Genomic DNA, 24,612 nt, shown 5'->3' with positions numbered 1-24,612 from the left:
TCCCAGGCTTGGACCTAAGCCAAGCCTGTGAGCCAGGAGGAGGCAGGAAGCATGGCCTTCTTGCTGCCTTCTGGCTCTGCATCTTTCTTCATTTGCCAGCTGCTGCTCTTTTAACCCCTGGCATGGTGTCTAAGGAGAGTTAAACATGGAGACAGTGCAAAGAGTAATTGGTCAGTACAGTTGATATCTAGTACTGGTACACTCTGGCCTCCTTGGATACCTAGTGTTCTCTCATGGAGTTTGCTGGAGTCTTGGAAGTTGCTTGACTTGCAGGTCCCTCAAAGTGGCAAAAGTCTCCTGCCTGTCATCTGTTGGTCAAATGTGCCCTGCAGTTGAGAGCCTAGATTCCCAGTGCTGCCCTCCTCTATCCATGCCTTATGTAGGCTGAACATTGTGCCCTTCCCCACCTACCTGTAAATGTCCATGTTGATATTTCAATCCCCGGTTTGGCTTGAGAAATTGATTAGACCCTGAAGATGGCATTAGCATCTTGTGAGAAGATAGATGGATGGAAATGTGGTCTATCTGAAATCAAATGCTACTCAGTGTAAAACAGAAAGGAAATCTACCATTTGAGATAGAATGAATGGCCATTCCACACACTTAAGTGAAATCAGTTGGACACAGAAAGGCAGTACTTCATATAACTCCATTTAACAAGCCAAGTCAGAGAAACAGTAAAACACTTGGGCATTTTATTGTTTAATAATTGGTATGGAAGGGACCATGCCACTGTGGGCAATGTCATGCCTGAGTAGATGATGCTGGGTTATATAACAAAGAATTCTTAGGTGACTGTTCTTGACTGCCACCAGAACATGATGGCAAGCTGTTGTAAGGAGGCCGCAAGTTAGTTCCTGTCTGCTTAGCCCCAAAATAATCATACAACAAAATTGACTTTCAATTTCTATCAATCGGGCAAGATCCACACCAAAGCAAATCTTTATAGCATATCCCCCCTTTAAATGTAAACAATCATTTATAAACAATATTTGGGAATATCAGTGTAGTTCTCCAAACTTCTTCCTGCTGTTTATTGGGCAAAATAATTTTTTGAGGAGTGTTCAAGGTGACCTTTCTGGGAGTCTTGGTCCCTCAAACCACATTACTTGGGAAGCAATCTACATCGTCTCGTCTTCTATGGAAACAAATGCAGAACCTCTTTTTCAAAGCAACAAATCCTTAGACCCAAATTTTGGAATTAAGATACCTCTAAAATATATATGCAGGTTTAATTTAGCAGCCCATACAATGAAAATATCTTTCTGTACTTAGCTCCTTCACAGTCAAAAAATGCAAAGAAAACATAATAATATACATAATCCAGACTCTCTGTGTATATTCCATCTTTACATGGTTGTTTTAAATCTATTACTTTTTCTATAACTGCCTTACTCTGTCTCTTTCAAGATATTCTATATTCTATATTTCTATATTCTATAAGCTAATGTGGTTTAATTAAACAAGACCCCATGAAACAAAGGCCCAGATGGTCCAATGTCCATGACAGCTTCAGGACTGCTGGCTGAGATGGACCTACCCCACAGGATACCCAGTGACAGACCTGGTTAACAGCGCCCCCAATCAGCAGGAAGTAGTCTAGACAACAATGCCCAAATTCTCTAAATAATTATATATAAACATTTATTTACATTTAAAGGGGGATATGCTATAGAGATGAATACTTTGCATTGGTGTGGATCTTTGTTTATTGATACAAATTTAAGGTCAATTTTATTATCTGCATATTTCTGCTCCTGATTAAGGTATTGTGTTTATGTAGCTCATTTAAAATTTTAATGTATAATTTAAGAAATATAGGCTAATAGACAGTTATCTATAATAGTCAAGCTTGTAGTCATGTTAGTTAGGTTTTCTAGATATACATATATATTTAAATTAGATAGATAATCTTCAAACCTTTTTGTGGAGGAGGTCAGAAGGGTAAGGGGCAAACAAGGGGAAAGTAGAATGTGTGATCAGGGTACATTATGTAAAATCCCCAAGTAATCTATAAAAATATTACGTAAAAACAAAAAAAAAACAAAAATTTAAAAATTTTGTAGGGGACTAGTTAAATAGTTGGTAGCTTGTCTACTGCATGCTATATCTACTCTGTAATTTACCAGATAGTGGATTTACCTTTCTCAGTGATAGCTTACTTACTAACTTTTTATTATAATGATTTTGAAAATCTGTGCTAATTTTGTATGATTGTTTTAAAGTAATAATGCTTTCATTTAAAAATCAAATGAGTTCATTTGGTCTTAAAATGATATCCCAATGTTAATATTTTAAATGAGAGTATATATTTAAAAGTTGATTCCATACTGCACTGTGTACACTGGAATTAGCTGTGGGACAGATGGAAATGTGGAAACTCTTGTCTGAACCCAGGAGGCAGTTTGCTTTATGCAGGAACACAGCTCAGATGGGAAATAAGCATTACTGGATGTGGCTCTTTGGTCCTTTATGTAACTGTAATACCACTTCAGAACATTTTACCTGAGTGTTTAATGTTTGGTGTGCTCTTAAGTTCCTGTGCTATAACCTTATTCTTAAATATTTTCTTGAAAGTAAACCACAACTCCCCAAACAGTTCCAAGTTGATAGTATTACAGAAAGAAAAGAGCTAGGCCCGGTTCCCCAGTCTGACTATTCAGGAAGCTGAAACGTGAAGATCAGAAGTTCAAGGACAGCCTGAGCACTTTAGAGAGCCTGTCTAAAAGGGTTACATGAAGGTGAATTCATTAGTTACTCCTATAGCTGGGACAAAGCACCATGATCAAATGCAACTTAAGGAAGAGTGTGTAGTCTGAGAAGGTTCCAGAGCCATAGGAATCCATGGTGGCAGAGGAGAGGCATAGCAGCAGACAGCTAGCTGGCTTGCTGCCTACAACTCCCCAGTGCGAAGAGCACGCTGCTAACTTGGTTTTATTTAATGAAAGATCTGGGCTGGTCTTGGCTGGCCACATTTTCTGGGTCTAGTTCAGGTTCTCTTTCCACATTCATGCAGCTACCTGAGATGGGTCTCTAAATTGGAGCCACAAGGTAAAATAGGCCTTTTCATTTTAATATAAAGGTGTTTTCTCTATGGATGGTGTAAATCTGGTCATCTATTAATCCTTATCACTTTCTCATATTTCTCTTTGTTTTCAATTCCCAGCACTGGCATAGCAGCTCACAACCATTTATAACTCCAGTCTTGGGGGGATGTGATGTCCTCTTCTGGCCTTGTTGAGAACTAGGCATGCACGGAGTACACTTACGTAGTTGCAGGAAAAACACACATATGCATGAAAGAAAAATAAGTAAAATCTTTTTTTTTAAAAAAAAACATTCCCCAGGGAAAGAAGTACAAAGCTATATAAAGCAAGAGATCTTCCCTTGAAGTGTAAGTAAGTGCATGTCTCCTAGCAACTATGGAAAGGAGGGTGAATGGGAGGGAGAAGTGTAAAGGGAAGACTGTGAAGGAAGTGAAAGAAGGCTGCGACTCTGGTGATTTACAAAATCATAGCTTCTATTCACTGTCTAGTTCATGAAAAATCAAATCTACAGTGGGCTGATGAGAGGGCTCTGGCTTGACAAGAGAGCTCAGTAGGCCAACAAGAGCCCTCAGTGGGTCAACAAGAGCCCTCAGTGGGTCAACAAGAGCCCTCAGTGGGTCAATAAAAGGCCTCAGTGGGTCAACAAGAGGCCTCAGTGGGCCAACGAGAGGCCTCAGGGTGTAAAGGCACAAGCTATGCAAGCCTGGACGTTTCTGTTCATCTGAGAACACCAGTAATGGTGGAAAAAGATCCAACTGACAAAGTTGTCCTCTGAACTCTACAGAAGCTCCGTGGCATGAGTCCACCCTACACCATCAGTGCTTCACACACACACACACACACACACACACACACACACACACACACTTTTTCAAATTCACACAGTAAAGTTTAATAAAGCTGGGGCTGAAGAGACTTTACCCTCAACAGCAAACTTCTCTTTGCCTTTCTTGATTTTACATCCTCATTGGCCAGGATGGCTCAAGATGCTGAATTACTCAGCTTTGCACCTGAGCCTTTAAGTCACATCACAGTTGGGCAAACATCAGCACGTCTCATGAACAATTTTTCTTCCACTTGTGTTACCATGAAATTCCAGCCAAATTAAAACAAAACAGATCAGAAAAGCCACTTGGAAAGGAACACTAATGAAATCATTTTGCTTTCTTTATGAAAGTTATAATTACTATGCTGATTTTAAATAACTGTAGATGCATTTCAGACCTGTGGTGTTTGGAACATGGCTGGTCTGAGAATTCATGCTTCAATCAGTTATGTCTTTGGAGACTTACATAAAGATCCAGTACTCTAGACATTTTCTTATCAGTCCTGTTGTTTGACCTGTCCATGACCAATGCTGAGCTCTTGGTCATGTAGCATCCTGCTTGCTGTTCTGGGAAGCAGTTGATACTAACGCCGACTTGATGCTTGCTATATTTCCATTTGTACCTAGGATGGAAGCAAACACATCATACCTCTTCCAGGAGATGGCTGTACTAACCAGGTTCTTCCAAATCTCAGCATCCTGTTTGAAGAACTGAAGTACCCAAAGACTGAAGTGGTTTTTGTTGTGGTTGTTTTGTTTTATTTTGTTTTCAAGACAAGGTTTTCTATCTGTAGCCTTGGCTGTCCTGGAGCTCAGTCTATAGACCAGGCTGAGTGTTGGGATTAAAGGCATGTGCCACCACCACTGGGCTTGAAGAGTTTTAAAGGAAAGTTTTTTTCAAAAGCAACATGACAGTACATATTGGTACCCTGCAAGCAAGTAGCAGACCATGGAATTAGCACACTCAAGGGTTCCCCATTACTGTTTGTGGGGTTCACGAGCAGGAGGAGGAGCTACAGGGAGGGTGTAGGTTGTTCCTTGATTTTAAACAGCAAGCTTGAGTTATGTTTCTTTACTGCATAGTCCCTTTCCTATGATGCATTTTATTTTAATCAGATGCACCTCCATAGGCATAAGATAGTAAATAGGAGATTCCCCTTGAAAATTCACTCAGAGAACACTGCTTGCTTTTCTGTGCATGCAGTAAAACCAGCTCAAACTTGACCAGCCTATCACTATTGCTTTCAAGATGTTTGATTGTAACTAGGATTTTACCAATGGGGCAGCCAAAGGGAAAAATGCAATTCTATAGCTTAAATCAGGAATCCACATTGTCAGGAAAGGGCTATGTTTATTGCCTAAGCCAATTGGAGTCCCAGGTTGCTAATCTATTTTTATACTTGGCTCCTTTATAACTCTCCAGGGAGAACTAAGCAGGCTTCAAGCCCCTCAAGGTCATTTATTTTCTCTATAAAGAGTATTTTCTTCCTTGAAATAGAGAAAACAACCCAGGACGAAGAAAGTTCAGAATCTCAGAATCACACAGACTGGGGCATTTACAGGTCATTGGTATGACCCATATATGTTTGCTTATTTCCCCTTTACTGTGTAAGTCTGGGACATGTTTTATTTTGGAAATCTGCCTCACTTCTAAGTTTTAGCATGGCTGTTTTTGCCCTTTCTTGTGGATCATGGTTGTGATGGCATTTTAATCTGCACAGCTTCGTAGGGATAGCTGCATTCACCTGGTTCATCTGGTGTTGCTGCTGCTCCTGGCTGGTGCTGCCACAGTACCTGAAAAGAGACAACCTCAGGTCAGCTGAGGGGTAGTCCTCAGTAGAGGTGAGGGGTGGTGAGTCCCCTCCTACTGCCTCCTGACTTGGGCTGCAGGTACAAACACTCCTTTGGAATGGGACCTCTTGCTGAATCTGAGTTTTCTTTTTGTCTGTCTAGTATGTCTAGATGGGGGAAGAATCATGGGCCAATGGGATCAAGAAAGCTTCCTCAACTCAGCTAGAGCTGAGTTCCTCCTGCTCCTTCTATTGACCTGCTGGGTATCTCTCACCAGAAAAAGGAAATGCCTGAATGTGCAAAGAAAAAAGTTTTCCTTTGGCTACTTAGCCGTGGTGAGAGACACCCCACAGATCCCCTTTACTTGTGATATCAGTTCACCCAATATTGAGAGGAGGCTTCTAGGCCATGTAGGAGTAAATGCTGACTTTTAGTGTTTGATGGCTGCCTTTTGCTTTGGTGGTCAGAAAACAAGGAATTTGGTCTTATGTCTTTTCCAGGGTTCGTAGGTATATCCCATGAGGAAGAACAAGTATTAGACTGCAAATCATGCAACTGCAGCTTCAGGGTACAAACTTGCTCTCAGATGGTTCTAACAAGTTCTGTCACTGCAAGCGTTACAGCTCTGGAGGGAAAGGTACCCCAACTAGTCGGCAAGTCAACATATATACCTATAGCTGTGAAGGGAAGGTATCCCAGATACCTACAATTGTGAGGAGGAAGGTAGCCTGACTTTTCAGGAAGTCGGGCTATACCTGAAACTGGGATCTGGCAGGGGATGGTCTCCAACAGGATGTGACAATCCTGCTCCTCTCCAGGGGAGAGCCATCACAGCTGGTCTCTTCTCCACGGCTCCCCTTAATGGAGGTTCCCAGAAGAGGAGTCAGTTGTTTCTTCTGTTCTGTTCCCCTAAGGAAGCTTCCTAGCAGAGCTGATGCTCCATGCCAGCAAATGATCTTCCCTCAAAACTCTTTTTAAGACGTTTATTTGGGGATGAGGAGCCCAAGAGAATGGCTGCTTCTGCCAGGGTGGAGGAGGACAGTTACCAACTGAACAGGCAGAGGGGCTTTTATTGGGTTTCATAGGGGCAGAGATTTTCCAGGGAGATTTTCAGGGAGGGAATTGGTCGGGTTTTGATCTCCTTGAGCTTGAACAAGCTCAGATTGACTAGATTTCTTGCTCAAGGATTGGTTAGTTTTCCTGTTTAGGGATTTGTGGCTTTTGTGTTCAGTTGGTCAGGGGCAGATTTGGCTCTGGTTTCAAGGCCAGAGTGTCTTTCTTTTACTGACTCTGGTTCAAGGACCAAAGTGTGTTTCTTTGACTTTGGTTACAGTATCAAGGTGTATTTCTTTGGTTCTGGTTTCAGGGCCAAAGTGTTTTATTCATCAACTCTGGGTTCAGGGTCAAAGTATTTCTTTTATAGGCTCTGGATTCAGGACCAGGGTGGGTTTCTTCCACCGGCCCTTTTACCTTACAGTCACCATGGCAGTTTAAAAGAAAAGAAAATAGTCCCTAAAGGACTAAAGTAGGGGGTGTGACCTTGTGGAGTAGGTGTGATCTCGTTGAAGGAATTTGTCACTGTGGGAATGAGCTTTAAGGTCTCATATATTCTCAAGATACTGCCCAGTGAGACATTGCACTTCCTGTTGCCTGCAAGTCACCATGTAAGAACTCTCAGCTCCTTCTCTAGCATCATGTCTGCCAGCAGGCTGCCTTGCTTCCTACCATGATGATAATGGATAGACCTCTGAACTAAGAGTTACAACAATTAAATGTTTTTCTTTATAAGAGTTGCCATAGTCACATGTCTTTTCACAATAATAGAAACCCTAACAAAGACAGTCACCCTTCCTCAATGTGCTAATTAAAAAAAAGAATAATTAAAACCAGTGAAAGAAAATTCATTCGATATGGTAACATTTAAGAAAAGAACAAATAAAGAGGCCCAGTAGATTTCCTAAGTCTGTGGTTTGGGTTCTGACTTGTGCAGTCAAGGCATGGTCCAATCTCTTCTTGTTGCCCTTCAGTCAGTCTTACAGGGCAGTTGTCAGAAATGTGTGGAATCTCTTCCTTGGAGACAAAATCCTGCTGTGACTGGAATCAGGCTTCAACCTTTTTCCTTCCCTGCAGAGATTCCCTTGGAAATTCCAATTCTCTGTGGGCACTAGTGTTTCAGTAGTCTGATAGCTTCAGGAAGGGGCACATGTGTGAGCTGTAGTCGGGATCCTTCAAGTAGGTTTTTGCTTGTTTGTTTTTGTTTGTTTGGTTGGTTAGTTGGTTTGATTTTTGAGACAGGGATTCTTTGTGTAGTCCTGGCTGTTCTTAAAGTCAGTCTATAGACCAGGCTAGCCTCAAACTCACAGAGATCTGCCTGCCTTTCCCACCACTCCCAGTGATATGATGAAAGGTATGTGCCACCACGGCCTGCCTGTTCATTTTTAACAAAAACCTAAAACATCTGGTTATCTAGTTATGAAAAGGGTTCTAGTGTCACACGTAATACTTGACCCCTTGAATGGAAAGGAACAGAAATCTCAGGGACTGGAAATTACATGCCAGTTCCCCAGTTAATCAATATCTTACTGGGTTTTATTTTTTCTGATTCATAAGAATAGTACAGTACACAAAGTTTGTGTTGAATGGGTGCTCATTTTTTCCCTTATCAAAATCTTTGTTTTCCTTTCCCTGTTTTCCCCTCATTTAACAATTTTGAGAAAAGAGGAAGGTATGGGGTACATGCAAGTAGATATATCTCTGTGAGTTCCAGGTCAGCCAATGCTACATAGACCCTGTTGGTATGGGAAGTCCTTCTGTCCATGTGTTGCTTTTATTGGTTAATGAATAAAGACTCTTCCTTGGCCTGTGATAGAGCAGAACACAACTAGGTGGAAAAAACTAAACTGAATGCTGGGAGAAAGAATGGTATAGGAGTTGCCTTGGCCTAGTTGATAGGACAATACTTAGGTAGGCAGAGAAGACAGAACTGAATGCTGGGAAGAAGGGCAGAAGGAGAGACACCATGGATCTCCTGCCTGAGATGGACACTGGTTAGAATCTTGCCAGTAAGTCCCAATTACATGGCAATATACAGATTAATAGACACGGATTAAATTAAGATGTAAGAATTAGCCAATAACAAGTTAGAGCTAATGGGCCAGGCAGTGTTTAAATGAATACAGTTTCTGTGTTATTATTTCAGGTATAAGATCGCCAAGCAGCCGGATGACAAGCAGCCCACTCCTCCTGTTATAAAAGAAGGCAGAATCGGGGAGATGCCATGGAGCTCCCAGAGGGGAAAGACACAAGAAACAACTGAAATTTGCCTGTAAGCAATGAGCCTCATACTAAAATAAAAAAATAGAAATGTATTAATTCTAGATGTAAGAGTTAGCTTGTAAGCAACAAGAGTCAAGCATTATACTCTGTGTCTATACACTGACTGATTAGCAAACGTGATTCTTTTCTTCCTTTATATTTATTATTTACTCATTTATTTTCATTCATTTTTTTCAAAGATAACCCTCTTGACCCATTTAAGATCTTGTTTTGCTACCAATTAAAATTCAGGGGCCTGGAGAGATGGCTTAGCCTTTAAGAGTGCTTGCTGTGTTTGTAGACCACCTGAGATCACCTCCCAGAACCCACAAGGTGTGGCACATAGCACCAGGCAATCTGATGCAATCTTCTGGGCTCTGAAGGTGGATCATTTATGCAGACATACACAATAACACATATAAACATAAATAAAAATAAAAATATTTAAAATTCAGGGCTGGGAAAATGTATCAGTGGATCCAAACCAGTGGCTACAGGAGTCTATGACTTGAGTAGGAATTCTTGAAATATATGTATGCCATGTTTGTTAGCACATGGCAATCCTGGTGCTCATATGGTGAGATGGGGAGTGAGTACAGAATTATCTCACCTAGAAGCCTGTGGACTAACAAGCTTGGAGTATAGCAGCAGAAGCTAGATACCATCCTCAAACAAGGTGGAAGGAGAGACAGACCCCCCAAAAGAGTTTCAGACCCCTAAATGTATATCAATGGGTGTGCACACTTACATACACACACACACACACACACAAATTAAATACAAAATATTCGAAATGTAACACAATTTTATTTATAATCTAAACCTTTTTAAAAGCATTTTAGTGAAATTAGAACATCTGAGACACCAGTGAACATTTAAATGAAGAAACTGAGTGGGAAACATTTTCTCCAGTTTAAGCTGTTCTATGTTTTAGCAAAAGGCAAAGTGGTAGCGCCTTCAACACTCCTTCCACTACAGAAGAGAGTGCCACAGGACCTCTCGGTCACTTTTTCTTTCCTGGCTTCTTCTTCTTCTGTGAGTCAGAAACTGGAGACTTCTTCTCTGACTCCACCTTCATTGCAGCCTCCTGGGCTGCCAAAGCCTCCAGCCTTAAGCGCTCAGCCTCCAGTAACTTGTTTCTGTATTCTTCCCGGATGTCAAGGATTTTCTGCCGGGCTTCATCTACTGAATCCTATTCCAAAACAAAACCAAGCCAATCAGTCTCACTAATAATGATGCATAAGCAGCAGGAAAATAAATACGTTTTCTTTATCCTGTCCTCATGCTCACACATTAATGGGGAAACTCACTGAAGATGGGAGCGAGGCTTGTCCTTGAACGTTTAGGAATATGTGATACAAGGCAAATGAAAAACAAATGGCAGAGACATTGGTAGAGATTCTGGTAGTGGAACTTTGCCTCAGATGAGTTCAGAACCCATCTGTCCTTCACACAGCAGTTGTGCTCGGGAGATTACTAGGCCCCACCTGTGCTCTAACTCTGACAAGATATACCAGGGCTGTGCTGCAGACCTTCTGAGTAAGAACAGTTAACCTGCTATCTTTCTTTCATTCTCAGCATAGTAGATAACAGTACTATCTAGCTGTTATCCGGCCACCAGTGTGTAGCTACATTCAACATCAGTTCTTGATTCTGTTCCTACTTAACCGTCTCTTCTGCGGTCAGCTGACCTCTCTCGGCTCACCGGATGTCACATTAGTGACTCATCCTCAGTCTCACTAGCTATCCTTCTCAGGGCCTCTTGCTGCTTCCTCATCTTCTCCTTCCTCTCTGAATATGGAGAAGGCCTCACTGTTGTTGACTTCTTCAAACTCAATACCGTGGAATAATAAGGATTAATGGACCAATACTGGAATAAAGAAAACTTTCTATAAATGTCAGCTTTCTCTTCATGCTAAATTCTATGAGGGTTTTCCCCACTGTTCGGCAATGGGCATGATTTTACTGAGAAGCTGGAATAGCTGGATGCCAAAATCAGACTTCACAATGCAGTTGATGGAAGAAACTTACTATAACTTCCATAAAATTGGATTCCTAGAGCAAAGTGCACTGGCATAAGATAGCAGTATGTGCACATTGGAAAGAGTGAGTGAGCAAGATACAAACATCTTAAGGATGTGTACCAAGTCAGTTGAACACATGCCAGTAAACTTCTGAGGGGTTTTGAGAGAGCTATTCTCTCCCGCTTGATAAGAAATGTATTATTCTTGGGTTTCTCTTCTCTACACATCCTTATCTGTTGCAATAGCTTGGCTTCTAAACACAGAAATTAAGTCCATAACCTTGAAACTCCCTATTTCTGATAATGTATTTTGTTATATTGAATCTGTGTGATTTAACAGTCATTCATTTATTCCAATTCCTTTATGAAACACAATTCCTTTTCTTTCCTTTTGAAAATATAAGAACAAACCTGAACCGAGGCCGTTTTTATCCATAGTTTGTTCTCTAGAAGAGATAGGCTTAAAATGCATTCATATTTTATTATAAATATATTAAGCTTTCATTTTAAACAATAAGGAAGTAACTTAAAAATAGGAAAATAACTTAAAAAATCAAACCAGGCATGATCATACCATTAGTGCAATCAATAAAATATTTCCCCATTCTTTTTCAGGCTCAAGGTAACATGGCCCTCTATATTAAATTGATAGATTTACTATAACAAAGTAACAGCAACCAGGTAATTGTTTTAAAGTTCTTTATGTTGGACAATCGACCAAAGTTGACTCCATCTTTGAAGCTCTTAGTAAACGTGTGATTTCTTTAACCAATACAATTTGAATGGAAATAATTACTATTCTGGACAGACACGGCATGACCCAACTGCCATGCTCAGTTCAATGTGGTCACAGCAGAGTTTCCACAAACGATCTCTTCCAGCCTCATTCAGTATCTTAGTAGACATTAGCAGAACCCACTGCACTGCATTAGACATGTGCCTAGCATAAGAAACGCCAGGGCTTGGTGAGCTCAAGTCTCTGGAGCAAATCTGACTATTGTCTGTTTTGTTTTGCTTTGTTTTGATAAAGTATTGTTTATTTGGTGTATTCTCATTTAGTTAAGTATTAACATTGATTATGTGTTAATATTGGTAAGATGAGGTAACTAGAAGCAGTAGATATGATGGACAAATAGATAAACAGTCAAAGATCCCACAGAGAAAAAATTTCACCCCCCTTTAAAGAAAACAAGTTTAGCAGATCCTGCATAAGTCACTGGAATGGTGAGATTGTTTGTTACCACAGAAGAAAATAATTTATCCTGAATGACAGAGCCCTCTCTGGCTGTTAAGGACAGACCACATCAAAGAACGACAAAGGTGGAAGTAGCTAACTAGATCAATGAGGGATCTGTAGAAAGACCTTGGCCAGAAACCACAATGGTCTGCACTGGGGTACTGGATATAGAGAGAGTGGATGCAGCAGAGCTGCCAATAGATTCTCAAAGTGGACTACGTGGGCTTTGATAATGGATCACTGGTGAAGACTGACAGGCAGGACTGTCTCAAAGGTTTCTGCTCTGAACAATTGTCAGTTACGATTGTCAATTTCTAAGATGACAATGGTGAAGTAACATGTTTGTCCTGAAATGAGAGAGAGGGCTAAAATTGCTACAATTAATATTTGGAGATTTTTGTTTGAAATGCCTATTGAACAAAACAAAGAGATATCTAACGAGCAGATTCCTCCACATCAGTAAGCAATACTGTGGTGGAGGATCCAGTATTACTATGGCTAAAATACTTAGAAAGTTCTATAGCTCTCTGTCTGTGTATGTGTGCATGTGCACGCATCCATGTGCACATGCATATATATATGTCTGCATATATCTCTGTGTATAAGAGTATGGTGTAGTATGTGTAAGAGTGTATCTGTATGTCAGTGCAGTGTGTGAGTGTATGAGTGTGTGTTTGTGTCAGCATGTTTGAGTGTATTTGTGTGTGTGTGTGTATTGTGTTAGGGGAGTGAGAAGAAAGCAATAAGTCTCTGTCATCAGAGATGGAAGTCATTCTTCCACATTTACTGCATCTTTCCATTTCTGTCATAGTCTTGTCTTCAATTAATCTGTCTCCCACTGCATAGAAAACTTTTCTTTGGAGGTGTCTTCATAAAACACCTCTACCTGCTACAGACGTGTGTGTGTGTGTGTGTGTGTGTGTGTGTGTGTGTGTGGCGGGGGGGGGGGGGGGCGGGAGGCACAGAGATAATGGTTACCACAGTGAAAAGTTGTGGTTTTAATCTGTAACTTTAAGCCTAATTATCATTGTCGCATTTTGTTTTCACTTCATAATATCCGTGGTGCCAGCCTCCTGGGCTTGTGGGATATCCTGTGAAGACGCTATGAGCAAACAGGCAGATTCTAAAGCATTTTCCACAGCCAGCATTGGGTCTGCCTGTCTCAGCTCAGGTCACGAGTGCTCAACCTATAATTTTATACATTCACAAATAGTGTCTGGTCCTCGCTCACATTCATTCCATCTTAAGATAGATTCCTATTCTGATAGGCTAGTGTGATTGAAGGAGGCGGTGAGTGAAAGGAGATATATGGATGGATGCCCAGCCTTTCTGGGAGGTGATGAACTTTAGAGTCGGATACTATGAATTCTTTCTACTCAGATGTGTAACTTTGATTTCTTTTTCCTGTTACCAAGGAACCTAACAGATGTGGTCAGAGGTGCTGCTAGACTTACCCGCATCTCTCCATATGTTTCTAGAACCTGATCCTTTAGCTTAAGACGTTCTTCCTGATCAATGTCTCTGATGCTAAGGATTCGGGACCTATACTGCCGGAACTGGTGGATTTCTTCTGCCTTCTGCATTGCTTGCTGCTTGTTCAGTTCCTCTGTTTGCAGCACAGCCTCGTCACTTGTTTTCCTTGATATCAAAAGTCAGATGAAATAAGAGCATCATTTTTGAGAGTTTGAAAGTAACTAATAATACTTCAGAATGCAAATTAATTTAGAATTATGTTAACAGTGAGCTGGGCTGAATCAAACCAAACATGAGAGTTAGTGGAATAAAAGATTAATTTTTAAAAATTGGGTTAGGTACTGTGTATTGACTCATTGATATTTTAGAGAATATTATGGGAAGTGTCAGACAAATCATTAGATAAGGTGACTATGAAACTGGTTCCAAAACTTTGAGAATTGTGTGGGCTTTACATCTAAATTTATCAATTTCACAAGAGTGATGACATTCTCAAACACAAACATGCACAACAGGCTCTATTAATCCTATTATTAAGTTCTGAAGAAAATGTAACTTCATTAAATAATAGTCATGGGTAATAAGAGAACTTTATGGAGGTTCAGATTAATTTTTTTACAAAAGTCACTTAAATGAGTTGATAAACAGTGTAATAAAATATTTGAGAAATATAAGATGAATAATCTTGTAGCTTTAAAGACAAACAAAATGAAGACATATTAAGCATTTAATTTCAACTTTTCAGTTACTTAGCAATTACCAATTGGGGCTATATCTAACATTTTATGAACACACTTGTCTGCATTAATCATTTTTGCTAAAATCTCACCGAACATAATGACTGAAGTCCACAAATTCTAGTGCTTTTCGAATGAGTCGTGGAGACGTTTCCAGAACTGTCTGAGATCGTGCACGGGATACTGTTGGAAAGCAAACACAGGCTTCCAGAAGTAAATAGCTAAATAGCTATTATATTTCCTTCTGGTTGAAAACAATGCTTTCTGCTAAGAAGCAACCTTGTACTTTTCTTATTATTTTTTGAAAAACATTATGAATTTTATTTCATATTTACCCTTTTGTGTAAATTTGCCTATAGCTAAGTAAAAGATGTAAAAATACGAATATGCAACATCAGAATAGTAACAAATTCTTTCCTATTTGCAGTTAAATGAGGGAGGAAAATAGCCTCTTATTTAAATTACAAAGTTTCATTGTAAGCAAATTAAATGATTCAAAATTGAAAGAGCTTGAAAAATGTCTGAAAATCATGCTGAGCACTGTGGGAGTTGGAATTTAAATGTACGTAAGACGCGTTATTACACCTTCGTCTGGATTGAACAATATATAAAATGAAGACACTGAAGATCAAAGAACCAACTTTTACTCCATGCACCCAGAGGGAGCCACATGAGCAGATTTAATAAAGAATTTTAGCCTTTGGATGATAATGACCTTTTGACTTTTCCAGACTACTATGTCTTTAAAATAAAAAGAAAGCATCATTTTCAAGCAAAAGAAACAAAAAAACCTACCTCATCTGAAGAATACATGCAATACTTTTAAAATAAATCTAGTAGGTTCTTGGATCACCATAAAAACCCAGTTTTAAGAGATTTGCATAATTCAGACCGGTTCCTGTCCTTCTCTAGTCAGAGTGTCCCTTCCCCCAGAAGCTCCGGCGTGCCAGCCATTAGTCTACATTGGTCAACCTAGGTTTGTTTCCTAAACATCTCCTCTAAGCAGGAATGAGTTGGGTCACGAGGTAAAATAATGGCAGTTAACCTCTTAAGGGATTTTCAAACCACAGTAAGTTTTTCTTTCTTTCTTTCTTTCTTTTGATGTGCTAGCATGCATACGGTGCATGTGCAGAGTCGGGGCGGGGAGCAGAGGATGGCTTTTGGGAGTCGGCTCTCACCTTCAACCTTGGTGAAGCGGGATTTCTCTTATTGCTGCTGCTGTGCACCACACTACGGCCCGCTGGCCAGCGAACCTCCAACCCGTTCTATGCCCACCTCCCATCTCCAGCAGCACCAGGAGGACAGACGCATGACACCGCAACTGGCTTGAATGTGGCAGGCAGTGAACTCAGATGGTCAGGCTTACATGGCAAGCAGGTACTTTATCTCACTAACCCAACTCTAGCCCTCTACCCAAAGTGACTCTTATTAAGATCGTGATAAAAGTTGTAATTACAAAGAAGAATATCTTTCCATTTCATTCTCTATGTTTTCAATTCTTATTTCTAAGAGTAGTTTTGGAATCACAGCGTTATTGGTGTTACTCAGTTTAACCCTTCTCCAATGCATGCACAACATCCCCCATTGTTGATATTTTCCAAGGGCCACCATCTCCCAAACACCATTGTTTACTTTAGTGTTTACTCTAGGTCGGGAATATTGTATGGGTTTGGATAACTGTATGGAGCTGTGGATTGAGATATCATTGAGAGAACATTCTCTGACCCAGAAAGGCTCCAGGCATGGCTGCTTTTTCTCTCATTCACCACCACTCAACTACTGATCCTACTGATGGCTTTCCAGAAAGTAATGGTGTTGTCATTGCAAAGTATGTCGTCTTCCCTGATTGCCTCCTTTGCTTGCCTTTTCTTACTTCATGGGACATTTCTCAAATAAGACATAGGTCATATGGATACCAATTCTAGTATTTCTGAACAGAAAAAAAAGTCAAAAAATATCTTTAAGGTCTGGAATAAGACAAGGATGCTTACATTCATCACTTTCATTCAACATAGTCTGCAAGGGCTTACCAGAACAACTGGGCAAGAGGAAGAATAACAAATCTTACCAATATTAGAAAAAAATGTTTACAGACAAAATATACCTATACAGAATTTCTAGAGCTAGTGAATTAGGGCACCAGGCATTCATCCTCATGCATGGACCCGTGAAACCCTGTATGGGTTACTTAGTTATCACAGGACCAAGTTTCTGATTGACAGACTGACTTTGGCCCAGCCTCCCTGAGTTCTTGTCCTTTATTCTGTTTATGTGGCATATCCAATTTAATGATCTTTTGAATTATATTTACATCCTTGGTGTGAATCCAACTTGATCATAGTGAATAATATTTTTAATGTGTTGTTGTATTTGCTTTGTCAGGGCTTTTACAGATTTGTTTCATTTTAAATTGTGTGGTGCATGTGTGTGGGGGGGAGGAAGCATACAAAAGCTTCTTCAACAGGCGGCTTCCACTATGGCTGTCCACCTTACCTTTGGAGACATGGTCACTTGCTAAGTCCAGAGCTCATTGTTTCAGTAGACTCACTGGTCAGTGAACTCAGGGATCCACATGTTTTCAAGCTGCCATGCACGTGAGGGGCAGACCTGAACTCGGGTCCTTCTGCTCCATAGCAAGTACTTAGCTACTGAGCTGTCTCCCAGCCCAGGCCCTCATCATCTCTGTAAGCTGCGTGTCCAGAAACTTGCCTATCTATTTTAGGTCACTGCTGGCAAACAGTTGTTCATAATAATCGCTAACACCACTTTTGTATTTCTCTGCTGTTAATTTTAATGCCTTTCTTTCCACATCCTATTTTTGCTTATTTGAGTCCTCCCCCTCCTTTTTAAAGTCAAGTGTAGGTATTCATTCATATTTTGATTTTCAGTCTCTAATTCATCTATTTCTGCTCTGGTTTTGACTTCTTTCCTTCTAAATTTGAGCTGGCTTTGTTCTCAGCACTTCAGCTCCATGAGCTGTAGCGATTGTACTTTTTTGAAGGTGGCGTTCATCCTTAAAGACTCCCCTCTTAGCCTTGGCCATGTTTGATGGTTTCACTATGTTATGCTACCGTTTTCATTTCTTTGAGAATGGTTTTTATAATAAACATTTGCATTTCCCACTATTTGGATCACATTGGTATTTGTGAAAGCAGGAGATACTACATTTTTCTTGCACAGCTCCTTTTCCTCAGCCACCATTTATACTATTATTGGCACGTTGTTTTTGTGTCAGAAGCCAGCCAGTGCAATTTTACAATTACTTTCAAATCAATTAAAAATTTGGAAATAGGATTCTGATTTCTTCAAACATATACCTACATAATGAGCTTTTCTTGTGGATCTGAATTACTTTCTGAGGTCATTTTATCTTAATCCAGACACTTATTTTAAACCATCTGTTCTAGACTCACATCTATTGGTGTTTGTCTTCAGGAAGATGTACCTGTTTTTCCTTGATCACTTCTTCTTTTTTTAAGTGTGCTTTTTTTTTTCAGTGCTTTAAATTGAACTTAGAACTTCGCATGTGCTAGGCAAGAGTTCTACCACTAAACTATAACTGTACTCCCATTTTGACTTAAGTTTTTAACAATGGTATTTACTGGATAAAGAATTCTTAGTCAATAGTATTTTTTTCTAATTCCAGCATTTACTATAGGTCTTGCTACGATGAGAGAACTCTAGATTAATATCCCGGGGAGCCATGCTGTGATGCCAGCTGTGACAGATGCACTTTTTTTCTATTTTGGGAGCCCCAGTTTCACATGTGTGTTATAATCTGTTTATACTGCTGTTTCAAAGTCAAGTACCCATCTTACCTTACCAGCCAGATCAGAACTCACCAACAGTCTCCTTAGGTGCACTCTGCTCTTTCTCTTCCTTCCCTGTTACAGATGTTTTGCTATCACTGCCTGTAGACTTTGACAGATCCTTGATGCCCTTGGACAGCTGCCACTTCTTCCAAAGCAAACCTCCTGTTGAAGGTGCTGGAGATGGTGGCACTTCTTTGATGTCTTCTTTCTTCAACGGCGCACTTCCTGCTGCATGTGGTGGCACTTCTTTGGTGTCTGCGTCTTTCCCAGCTCCTCCTGCTACTTCTCCTATAGCATAATGTATACGTTCCTAAAAAAGAATAACTTGCACTCCGCGAAGTCACTTGCAAAACAAATCTAACAAGGCTTGTTTCTAGGAGCTCAGATTTGGAGGACACAATTTCATAGCTTTGCAGTGTCTAACCTGCAGCATCAGGATGTCAAAGCATGATATGACTAGTGTAGGCATGAGTGTATGGTGAGCCTGGCAACCTCTTGGAATATGAAAGCCACATACAATCAGAAGCTTTTAGAAACTGGGACAATATTGATAGAAGTGAGGTTTTAAGTATTAGAACCACTGTACATAGGCAAGGCACTTCTCTTTGGGAAGGGACTAGTAAGACTTGGCATTAAATTTTCTTAAAATAAAACTGAAGGGGGTTCTTACTTGTGAAGATCCTAAAGCTAGGAGGATTTTCCTTAGTAGTGATTCTAAGAGTGACTTCTAGGCCATGAAGAAACCGTAATAACCAACCCTAAATTTCATGCTAACCATGCTCTCTTCTCCTATTTATTCATCCATTGTAGGTGATTTACTTTGCATTATGTTCTAATTTGAATGAAATGCAGCATTTGGATGTGATTTGCTTCTGCCTCCATATAAGTCTAGAGCACTGGTACTTGGATATAGTTGGGCATGTATGAGAAGACAAATGGTTCAAAGGAGGGCCAGATCTGCATGCTTGCAGGCTCTCTTGTTTCTCATGAATGTAGAAATATTATTGAGATTTTCTCTACCTTGGAGATCAAGAAGTACATCAATTAGTTGGTGTATAAATGCCAAATAAAATATAGTTTGTCTTCTGTATCACTGGGCTTTGTATCCATGGATTTAGTCAACTAACCACTAATCAAGAATTTGTTAAGGCAGGGCTGGAGAAATGGCTCAGTGTTTAAGAGCACTAGGTGCTTTTCTAGAAGATCCATATTTGAATTCCAGCACCCATATGACAACTGGCTATAGCTCTAGTTCAGGAGATCTGATGATGTCTTCTGGCCTCCTTGAACACCAGACACACTTGTGGTATGTAAACATACATGCAGGAAAAAACACACATACATAACATAAAAAAACATAAAAATTAATGAATTAATACAGCATTTTAAACATATATGGTTAAAGGATGACAGATGCCCACGAGGGTAAAGTAATGCTTGCTATGTAAGTCTAGTGATCTGAGTTCAACTCCTGGGGTCCATGTAGAGGAGAAAACTGACTAGCAAAGTTGTCCGCCCTCTATATGTGTAGTGTGGCAACCATCCTTACAGCATGCACATGCACAAACACATAGCATAATAAGTACTAAACAATTTGAAATATGTAGTTGAAAATGTTATTTTGTTATCTACTGCGTAGTTAGTTCTATGTTAGTTTTACTGGTGATGAACATACACATATACATAAATATATACACATTGTTTGCCTTTATATTCTCTAAATGATATAGCATAACAACTACTTATAAGCACTTAGATTGAATTATGATTATAAGAATTATGATGATAATTTAAAGCATGCAGGAAAATGTGCATAGATTAAATGCAAAGACATCTCCGTGTCCTAGAAGGGTCTAGAATGCCTGTGCATTTTGATAGACATTGTAGGTCTTGGGAGTGATAACCTTTGGACACTAGGGTCAACTGTAATTTAAGAAATGCAAGTTTCCAAGCCATGACAAATGTTCCATATAAGTAGTTATCTTCATTATGACTATCTTATTATTTTTTTATTCTTCTTAAGAAGGTGCCAGATTTATGGCAGTAATAGGACTGCCTCCAATTCCACATGACTACCATCACACTGAGTAACCACCTCATTTCATCTCTGCTTCCATCTTTTCCTTATCTTTTTTTTCCTTTTCAAGACAGACTCTCCTGTAGCCCAGGCTGGCCCTGAATCCACTCTATAGCTGAGGGTGAGCACGAACTTCTGAGCCTCCTGCCTTTACCTCCGAAATGCTGGGATTTCAGGTGAGTGCCACCGTACCATATCCTTCAACTTTGCTTAAGCAGGGACAATCACCTCCGCTCATGTGTGGAGAATGGGCATGTGAGTCTTAGAAGAGAAAGTACAAGAGGTTTGATAATCAGAAGGCTATTCGTGTCCTGATGTGAAGCCCCATGGCCTTTCACCATCCTGAGTACCAGAAACTCTGAAAGAATTCCTTGTCGCTAAGGAGGCCCTGCCAAATGCCTGGGAAGTTGGGTGGCCGCCACTGACCTTCATCTGTGGTTTTAATTTGAGTCTGGCTTGCAGACAAAGTTTCTTGGCCAGGGACATCAGATGGCTTCTTGATGAACCGGTTGAGGTACTTCAAACGGGCCTGTGCAGCCTGGAAGACAGACATCAGTCAGCCTGTGTGCTCATTGAAAAGCAGCAAGCAGAGCGGACGGAAGCAAGCTGATGTGCTCAGAGAATACAGAAGATTAAAGAGGAAACCCAAATAAGGTAGTTTAGACCAGGCCCACTCCTCACTAACTCGACTAAAATTCAGAGCCCTCTGTGATTTCATCCGTCTGTAGATTACGACAGAGAACAAGGAAGAGAAAGAGCATGACCCACCATCCTAAGCTAATATACAAAGAATGTTATCTTAAATCCAGTTGTTTCAGAATAATTTTTTATCTGCCTCGTTTACCGTGAATTAGGAAAAGGAACACTGCAGGTAAAATAACTGGTTCGCTATAACGTGGTGGTTCTCAACCTATGGGTCTATCTCCAATAAAATTGCATTATGGTTAATAATAGTAGAAAAATTACAGTTATGGAAGTAGCAAAGAAAATAATTTTATGATTGGGGGCCACCACAATGTCACAGCACTAGGAAGGTTGAGAACCACTGCATAAGAGAAAGGTGACACAGGCACTGAAATTCCACCAGAGGGCAGCACATGCTTTTTATTCTAAAGCTGATCCTCGTAGGAAAACACGTTAAACATTGCCGGCTCTCACTTGAGGCTTTTCTGGGCACCTGTGGATCCAGCCCTGCTCGGCTATGTAAAAACGAGGGGGTGGAGGAGGAGCCTCATAGTTTGGCACACCTCATGTCACAGTTCAGCTAGTATCTGATCCAATTCCAAATCCCACACCTAAGAGAAATCCCGTGTGGCTGAGACAGGGCTCATGTCTCAGACCACATCTACCCAGGAAGAATAAGAACGGCTTTTCCGGCACATGACCTTGATAGCCCTCCCTGGTTCAGTGGCCTCCCAAGCTTGCTTCATGGCTCGTATTTCATCCGACCGATCCGTGTCCTTTTTCACATCCACATAGTCTGAGTCACTGTATTCAGAAACCAGCCTCAAAACCCAGTAGGGCTTGTTTGGATCTTCTTGCTGAGAGTGAGCAGTGGGTATTGGCTAGGGGGAGAAAAAAAAAAAAATTTATAAAAGGAATGCTTTTCTCTCCTAGGAGGGTTCTAGGATTCACTACCTAAACTGTGATTTCACTGTTAGCTACTTACCGTAGAGACATCAAACCATAATTTGCACAAGACTTATGTAAGAGTGCCCAGTGTTCATTTTCACAGCAGCCATAGCAAATAAAGTAAACAGCATGAAGGTTTATCAGCTGGTGAATGACCAACTTACAGCTGTTCCTATGCTGTCTGCTGAGCACTGAACAAAAATCAAGACTGTCGTACGCCACCATGTGGAAGAATCCTACAGGCATACATTTTAGTAAAATGAATAACACCAAGTAGTTCCGCTTGGGTGAGGTACTTGCTTGACATCTGTGACAGGCAGAAGTAGCATGGTGACTGAAAGCAAGTGGCGAGTTCTCTCTGGCGCTCTGGTACAGGTGTAACAAAATGGGCCTCAATGGCTTCTGAACATAGTATACAACTTTTACCTTCAGTTACACAGTGTATATACTTGAAGAAGCCAATGGATTGTATAATTATGACTGTGCCTTCGGAATTGAGGCTATGTCTCAGCAGATAGACCGTGCTTGCTTCGAAAGGGTGAGGAGTGGCATTCAGGAGCTCAATGCTGACTGTTCACAGCAACCCACTAGGAATTCCAGTGCTCAGAGGTAAGGATAGTATCCCCAGAGCAAACTGGCTAGCTAGGGCAGCCATGTTGATGAATTACCAATCCTTGCCTCAATGAACATAGTGGAAAGTGATTGAGAGAGACTCCCAACATTAATCCTGAGCTTCCACAGGCACATGAACACATATGTATCTACACATACATGCACAAACACACACACACACACACACACACACATTCATACGTATCATATGCGCATGAAAGAAAAACAAGCATTTATGCGCATCACTTTATGCAATCTTAACTTCAAATTATACACAGTAAAGTCTAAATTAGGCTGACGGGTGTTGTAGTTTGGTTTTTTCTTCCCGTTGATGTGAAAAATGCTATGACTGATGACTGAAAGCACCTTGGAAGAGAAAGGGTTTATTTGGGATTAGATTTTGAGGTCCATTACTGAAAGGAAGTCAGGAAGTAGCTCAAGCATAAACTGAGGCAAAAACCACAGAAGAAGGCTGCCTACTGGCTCGTGCTCAGCTCGTTGTCATATGTAACCAAGCCTCACTCGCCTAGGGATGGTGCTAACTACAGGGGGCTGGACCCTGCATCAAACATTGAAGAAGACTATTCCTCACAGACATGGCAACCAGTCAATCTGATATAGGCGATTATTCAACTGACTTCCCACATGACTCTAGGCTGTGTTGGCTTAGACATAAAATCTAGCCAGTTAAGCATGCTTGCGCTGCCAAACCTGCGGGCTCTGAATTCCAACCCCAGGGCAAATGTGGTAGAAAGAGAGAACTGGCTCCCACATTTTGTCCTCTGGCCTCCACATGTGCACCCTGGTACCTATGAGTATGTGAACGCCTGCGCGCACACACACACGCACACACACTGTTTAAAAAATTTTAAATAAAATTTAAATTATACTTATGGTGACTCATGGTGTCTTCAAAAATTGTAAAGAAGACACTTGATCATTTCTGCCCCTGAGTGCATTCGCTACAGATCCACTCTAGAACTGAGCGCTACTTCAATGACTATAGAAACAATTGCATGGGCTGGAGGGAGCAGAAATGGGTTTTGACTTTTACATATGAGAAGTTCATTCCTGAACAATCAGAGAGGGAGAGAGACCCTTGCTCTCTGCCAAATTCTCTCCAAGAGTTTTTATTTAATAAACTGGCATGTATGGTGTCCTGTTGATATGATACGTTCCATGACCAAAAGCAACTTGGAAATAAAAAAGGATTTTTATAGTTAACTGACTTTGAGTCACCAGGCTCTGGAAGTGGGATCTTCCAGGACCCCAGCAGGCAAGTTAAAGCTTAAAACTGGTGTGCTTGCAGAATGCAGTGAAGAACAGTAATAATGTAACCATCTGAAATAATGTAACTGAGGAAGAGAAGGTTGCAACCATTAAATAAGTTTTCACTGAAATTTGGTTTCATTATTACCGAGAAGACCTTGCTTCCTCCATGATTTTCTTAGTATTTTAATGAGAACTAAGTCTCAGATGGAAAGTTCTCTCTTACTTTTGAAGCCTAGCGTTTTAGCTTTACTCTTTAAAATGGCTTCAAAAGTGAGGTGATAGAACTTTCCCAGTGTCGAACTTTGACAGATAGAGAACTGTTAAGGTGCTGAGAGACGAATCTGTGGATCCAGCCAAACTTGGGTTCTTCAACAACACAGCTAAGAAATAGGATCTTTCAAATGCTAGTGATCTCTCATTTCTGGAGTCTAGGATGGTGAGTTCTCATTTCTTCCTATTGCTGCCTCCCTCTCTGTCCTGAGGGACAGCAAGTGCTACCAGGGTCTGTTCAGTAAGGGAATCGCACCGGACCCACCTGAGGTTCAAAGCGAGGTGTTTGCTTTTCCTTGGCCAACTTCTCTTTCTCTGCAGCCTTATCTTTGCCTTTCCGCGTTGTTTTGGAAATCCCTACAGATTTCTGCCCTTCACTGACAGCATGGGAATCTGGGCTTCCTATGGTAGTTAGTTCTTCGTGCTTCTCTACATGAGCTAAAGAGACACGGAAATGGAAAGCAGTGAAAGCCAAAATGATGACAAGG

The 24,612-nt window shown here is 40.6% G+C and overlaps 1 protein-coding gene across 2 annotated transcripts in view; it reads right to left on the bottom strand.

Moving 5' to 3' along the window:
- Window positions 1–9,880: 9,880 nt before the first annotated feature.
- The window catches only part of Adgb (androglobin), a 118,387-nt gene continuing 103,655 nt past the window's right edge, over window positions 9,881–24,612 (bottom strand). Inside the window, exons 30-39 of one of the 2 annotated variants that reach the window (XM_041680298.1) lie at window positions 24,386–24,562; window positions 22,388–22,389; window positions 21,724–21,903; window positions 20,761–20,876; window positions 20,472–20,479; window positions 18,484–18,531; window positions 18,292–18,420; window positions 14,542–14,632; window positions 13,694–13,877; window positions 9,881–10,171 (exon numbers count right to left, since the gene is read on the bottom strand). In XM_041680298.1, coding sequence (XP_041536232.1) covers window positions 9,983–10,171; window positions 13,694–13,877; window positions 14,542–14,632; window positions 18,292–18,420; window positions 18,484–18,531; window positions 20,472–20,479; window positions 20,761–20,876; window positions 21,724–21,903; window positions 22,388–22,389; window positions 24,386–24,562 — 1,124 coding nt within the window. In that variant the 3' untranslated portion in view covers window positions 9,881–9,982. Of the gene's footprint in view, window positions 10,172–13,693; window positions 13,878–14,541; window positions 14,633–18,291; window positions 18,550–20,471; window positions 20,480–20,760; window positions 20,877–21,723; window positions 21,904–22,387; window positions 22,390–24,385; window positions 24,563–24,612 lie in introns of both variants that reach the window. The other variant, XM_041680297.1, reaches the window with a different exon arrangement.

This window comes from Microtus oregoni, unplaced genomic scaffold (genome assembly GCF_018167655.1).
Source record: "Microtus oregoni isolate MIOR12 unplaced genomic scaffold, Mior012 000033F_ref0000390, whole genome shotgun sequence".
Classification (NCBI taxonomy): Eukaryota; Metazoa; Chordata; class Mammalia; order Rodentia; family Cricetidae; genus Microtus; species Microtus oregoni.
This window is presented reverse-complemented; position numbering and strand designations above follow the sequence as displayed.